The 6,046-nt window shown below is 40.6% G+C and overlaps 1 protein-coding gene across 1 annotated transcript; it reads right to left on the reverse strand.

The window, feature by feature from the left end:
* Positions 1-452: 452 nt before the first annotated feature.
* LOC119344255 (senescence-specific cysteine protease SAG39-like) lies at positions 453-1,559 on the reverse strand. Its single transcript, XM_037614782.1, has 2 exons — positions 1,124-1,559; positions 453-1,039 (listed from the first exon to the last, which is right to left on the reverse strand). The coding sequence occupies exons 1-2, from the start codon at positions 1,557-1,559 to the stop codon at positions 453-455; spliced, it is 1,023 nt and encodes a 340-aa protein (XP_037470679.1).
* Between the last annotated feature and the right edge of the window lie 4,487 nt (positions 1,560-6,046).

A 6,046-nucleotide genomic window follows, 5' to 3' on the forward strand; every position in this document is an offset into this window, starting at 1 on the left:
TTGACATGAGATAATACACTAAAAAATATCACGGTTGAGAAATACATAGTGCACCAATGACAAAATTTCTTTTCCCCAACATATACTCCATTTATTCCCTTTTGTAAGATTTAGTAACACTCGGGCGTTGTCCAATGACACATTCCTATAAATACCAAATGACACTATATAAAAACCATATATACGAAAATAACCTTTTGAGTTTACTCTTAACATAGTCAAATGTTTTAGACATTTGAAAGCTTCATGGAATATATATCATAATTCTTAATCCAATTTTCTCATACAATATATCATACATAGTATTACTTTACAAAGTATAGCAATGTATGTACATAAGATACATCTTCGTACACAATTTACGGGCACATATGAACTATACATAGGATATGGGGACCTTAGTTGTTTGAGAACTGTGCATATGCATGATTAGGTCGCATTTGGCTATCTTCCTATTTTGTTGGGTAAGAAGGCTCCATGGCAAGACCACACATGCCCTTCTTGTCTGCAATGTCTTTCTCCATTCTCAAGTACCCATCTTCGCCCCAAGTTGTGCCCCATGAATTCTTCATCAACCAATAGCTCGTGCCATCACTAGTCTTTCCATATCCAATGGCTGCAATTCCATGGTCCAAGTCAGTGCCGCAGGACCCAGTCATCACCCCACCAGAGTAGAATTGGAACGTCATGTCTCCTCCGTCCACGGCTACAGACACTGGTTGGTTTGCCACCGCCTTCATAAGGGCACCCTCGTTATTGGCAGGCACATCCTCAAAGCCGGTGATGGTTGCGGCACTGTTGGATCCAGCCTTGCACTTGCCGTCAGCTGCAGTATATGGGTAGCTTGACTCCATAGTAAGGCCTCCATTCTTGATAATGAATTTGAAGGCATCATCCATGAGTCCTCCCTCACAGCCTTGATCTTGACCATGAACATCACAGTCAACCAACTCCTGCTCCGACAGTGAGATCAACTTCCCGGTTTTCAGTTTTACAATGCCCTCTGTCGCGGCAACAGCAGAAAATGCCCAACAGCAGCCTAGAAATAATTTTGTTGTTATAGTGTTATCCAACAAAATATTAACACATATATGCCGTGCATCACAATGTTTTTTTTACTTACCACACTGGCCTTGATCCTTGACAGGAGTGACGGCTCCCTTGGCCCTCCAGTCCATCGTTGCTGGAAGGGCATCCAAACTCAAATTCTCATACCTGAATCCAGAAGAAAGAACTCTCATGGAGTTTGCTTTGAATCCCTTGTTTGTGTTGGTTGTCTTGAACTCATCATTTGTGACATCAGCAAATTGGTTGACGCCAAGCCAGAACTTGTGATTTTGGGCATTGAATGTTTCAATGAACTCGACGTTGCCTTTGAAAACCTCGAACCGACGTGCCTTCTCAGTGGTGTCCTTGTACACACGGCCATACTGAGCCATCCAGTTCTCATGCTTCGCCACCATCAACAAGTCATCATTCAGCTCACGAGCTGCAATGACTGTACCACAGAGGCAGATGCAACCGAGGATGGCAAGAAGCAAAGCCTTGTGGATGGCCATCTTCGGTTAGGTACCGAACTGCAATGACAGTACTGCAGCGGCAGAGGCAACCTAGGATGGCAAGTGTCTGTACTTTGGTCTGGTTTGTTGGATGGCACTTGGTGGTATATATAGTGTCAAGTACGTATTAAAAATAGGAGACTGAGAGATACGGTGTTTGTACGAAGTTATTTTGTGGAAAAGGGCTTGTGCGTTGCCGTGGATTATGGTGGCCGGCTAGTGGTATAAAAATGACGCACACATCTGATTGGCCGGCCACATTGTATAAAAATGATACGGCAGAACAAAGAAGTACGCTTGGTGTACATCTGATAGCAACTCCTGCTTGTTTATGTCGGGGTGTACATCTGACTGACAGTGATCCCTGCTTGAGAGATTTATTGAAAGAAAGAAGAACCGTGTCCATGAAAATAAATTTTCAGAAGAGTACCGTGGACGTGACACCAGTTTGTACAAAAGAATCAAGTAACTGCTTTGATACGTACCGTGAACCCGCCCTGACAAAAAAAATCAAAACAAATACTTGAAAAATTCAAAAAATTCCAATTTTTGTGTGTAGAAGATAATTTGATGCGTGAGGTTCGCATCAATTTTCAAATCATTTGGACATCTGAGCAGCTCTCGGCAAAAAAGGACAAATTCAGGGTATGTAAAAATGTTTACTGTTCACACACTGTTCCGACCCGATTTGTCTTTTTTTCTGAGAGTTCCTCAGATGTTCAAATTGGAGCGAAACTCACGCATCAAATTATCTACCACACAATTTTTTTTGGAATTTGTCTAGTGTTTGTTTGTTTTTTTCTGACCAGATGCAAATGAGTCTGGGCACAGGAACGCTGCACTCGTATAAAACAACATAGAAATGGACTTTTATTCAACTAGGAACCGGTGAAATTTAAAGGCAATCCCATTTAGTTCGGCAGTGTTACTTGCAACATTTTTTAACCTGGAACATTTTATCTCTACACTGTAAGGTCTGCTGGTATCACCATAAAATAAGTAACCCATATAATCCACATTGTGCTCGGTTAATTAAGAGGACGGGGCATCGACCCGTTGGCTGAGCCCCGAGTTCGAGTCCCGACTCGAACGCGCGGTGCTCATGGAGTTTCTCCTATAAAAAAATGCTAACGAGGGTTATCCCTTGGTTGGTCTCATTTTTTTGCTCGGTTAAATAAGTGGTCATGCCAAACTTGATCCATACTGAAACGAAACAAAGCATGCACTTTAATTGAACTCATGTTACCACCGCAAAGTACAAGATAAAAGTTAAAAAAAATGAAACAGGTTGGACTTGATCGTCGCAGCAAAAAATAGGCGCTACTGCGGCTGCCCCGTATGTTCAGAACAACCAGCACAGCGGGATCGCTTCATGCCAGCAAGCCAGCCGCTTGTGTACGACAGGTGGCACACAAACTATGGTATCATCCTGGCCGTTATACGGTGCTTCTCAGGCACGAGGGAGTACGTTTATGTAACCCACATCAAGACTGTGAAAGGCAGCCCGAAATGATAAGGTCCCCGCTATTGGGTGTCTGAGGGGTGCATTTCTGGAATATTGATCGAAGGGCGCTAATTTACTACAGTATTCACGAAGAGAAGCGACGAAGAAAATGACTCCATAGGGAAACATGCTTACATTCGCACATATTAGATAATTAAAATGACTCCATAGGGAAGCATGCTTACATTCGTGTGGCCACAAACATAATTAAAATGACCATCCAACGCTGATCCCCAAACTGGCCGCTGATTGATATCTCCAATCATGAGCTCCACAAGTGCATCCGGTTGTTCCCCAGCTTTGGAACTGTCGGTGTCACCGGATCCGGACACTTCAAGCTCGTACACTAGTGCCAATGCGGGATCCAAATGGATGGAATGTGTCCTCTCCCTGTGTAGTCGGAGCGCTTACCCTTCTGGTCCCATGAATCTCTTACAAGATGAGATTACTCCATATCTCTATCACAGGATGGGACAGCTGAGTGGATCGTGGGGTAAGAAGGAGGATGGTCAAGCGCTATGGGAAGAGATAAAGGCTTAACATAAAGCAGAGGCCCGTGAGTTGGTTGGAAGTAACCATGCATGTTTATTCACTGGATAGCTGCACAGATGCTCCACGTTTTCCTACTTTTCCCAACACCTCCCAATCCTACTTCTGTGATATATTGACCGTCAGGTTTCACAAACATGCGCTAAGAGTAAATAACCTATAATATCTAGCAAGGAGGTGATCCACTGAATACTCCATCCATTCCACAATGTAGTGCTTCCTCTATCCACGTGCTTCAATTTTGACCGCAAATTTAACTACCACGACCGATTGCGGCGACAACAAAAATTATATTAGTGAATTCGTATTCGAAAGAAGTTTTCAATTATATAATTTTTTCTCCCACCGCAGTTGGTCTTGTTGGTTAAATTTATGGTCAAAGCTGGACCTCGGGAAGCGCGGGCACACTATATTTTGGAATGGAGGGAGTATTTTATAGGCTTATTACTTCATTTCAACCAAGTTGAATTCTGTCATATTCAATAGCACGCTTCACTTCATTGCCCCTCTCCTCCTGCTTTATATATAAGAGAGAAGCCATAACTTGCAGTGATTATATTCACCAAACTACTGTACCTGAGTCCGTGATGATTAGTTGAGCATGTGCCTTACCTCCTACAAAATACAGATCACGCCTCCTTCCTCATTGTTAGAGTACATAAACATAATGTATAACAATAGGACGGAAGTTCGTTCAAACTTTATCATGCACACAAGTTGATTGAAAAAGCATTGGCATTAAAATGAACCTTCCATGTGTGACCTCAATGTAGCATCGGAAAACAGTAGCCCGCTCAACATACTCATTTTATAAACCCTCAAAATGCAACTATCTATTGGGTCCTTCTCAAATACAGTTCTGATACTAAACTTGTCAAATTGTTATTAGAGATGGTCCTAAAGAGATGCGTTGGCTGCTTAAAACGAAGTTAATTTGTGTGGTCGCATTCATCGACGCTTCCTACTTTAAGCGCTTGCTAATTTTAGCGCAAAACCATATATACATCACATGTTTTCAATATACTATGTTTCCTTTCCTAACTTACCTGAATTACATTATTTGAAGTGGGACATATTAAAATCAATAAAGAAAATTCACATCAGTGTGTTTGGGCAGTACATTGACATTACTCAGTGTCTCCCTAAACTTCCTGAGCATGCATAGTAATTTCTTTCCTCGGTTTGCTGAAGTTTGAATTTTCCTGAAGCCGCAAATTTATGAACAATATGTAGTCTACTATTGCATATGTGCTATGAGAGCCTCTTACCGGCTATCCCCTCTGCTTGTCTTGGCTCTCATCTCGGTTTTACTACTATTTAGTCAAGCTTGATAAAATCCATTAGTTGAGCATGAAGGAAGAGGAAACTTATTTTCATATACAAGTACCGGACGGATAATTTGACCTATGGTCAAGCAAACACTAAGGAGAATTTTTCTGTACGACGATGTTTAGTTCATCAGTGCACATTTGCAAAAAATATGTACAGATGTAATTAGGGGAGGATGTGTTTGCTTAGCTTAAGTGATAACCGTTAGAATTAATAATTCTTGGTCATGCAAGTCAATCCGTGATGAAACCAACCACGTAGATGTCTCAGTTTATATCATTTGGTTAGGTAGTATTATAATAAAAGAGAGATCTCTAACACTTCAACGTAGACAAAATTCTAAAGGAGAAGTGATATGCATAACATTCTTATTGTATCTGCACTGAGTTTCTTTCCTTTTTTGGACTAAACGTTCAACCTGTGAATACCAGGATCCTACTTTACATAATACCCAAATGGGGAATGAACAGCCTATCCGAGCCGTTTTTGCTCAAATCCTTCTTTACATATTGATTCATCCTTCATTATCTAGTCATCAACATGTGCCTACCACACGTTCTATTTTTTTCTTTTCATTTTTTCCTCGAATAATGTTTCAAACTTTTGCTGATGTTCGATTATTTTTGAAGCATCTTACATAAACTTTAGCAATAAATTTCTAGTTGGAGACCTTTGGTCCAGAAAAAGGAGTCCCTAATTTCTAATTACGATACATAGTTATTTTCTCTTTGTTTTTCCGTTTCATTTTGGAATTGCTCCTTCCACACCTGTAATAGCATAACTCACATTAGATTTTTGTCAGTGTATTTTTGTATATTTTACTCCCTCCGTTCACAAATATAAGATGTTTTGTATATTTCAATGTGGGACTACATACGAACTAAAATCAGTGAACAAACACACTAAAACATGTCTATATGCATCAAATTCAACTTTTTTAGAACATTTTATAATTGTGAATGGATGGACTAGAAGTTTTTCCTAGAAAAAGGGTGGATTTTTATTCACTCTAAATTGAGTATCATGGAGACACAAAAACAATGAGCACCAACATACACACAGAAAAATGACACCGGCAACTAACAAAGTCAAACAAGACCGAAGT

The sequence above is a fragment of the Triticum dicoccoides genome, unplaced genomic scaffold (genome assembly GCF_002162155.2).
Source record: "Triticum dicoccoides isolate Atlit2015 ecotype Zavitan unplaced genomic scaffold, WEW_v2.0 scaffold16131, whole genome shotgun sequence".
NCBI lineage: Eukaryota > Viridiplantae > Streptophyta > Magnoliopsida > Poales > Poaceae > Triticum > Triticum dicoccoides.

Excerpts from the sequence above, each read along its gene's own strand:
- LOC119344255 (XM_037614782.1), bottom strand. The coding sequence starts at position 1,559 with ATGGCCATCCACAAGGCTTTGCTTCTTGCCATCCTCGGTTGCATCTGC. Across the intron at positions 1,040-1,123 it reads CAAGGATCAAGGCCAGTGTG|GCTGCTGTTGGGCATTTTCT; the intron begins GTAAGTAAAAAA and ends AATTATTTCTAG.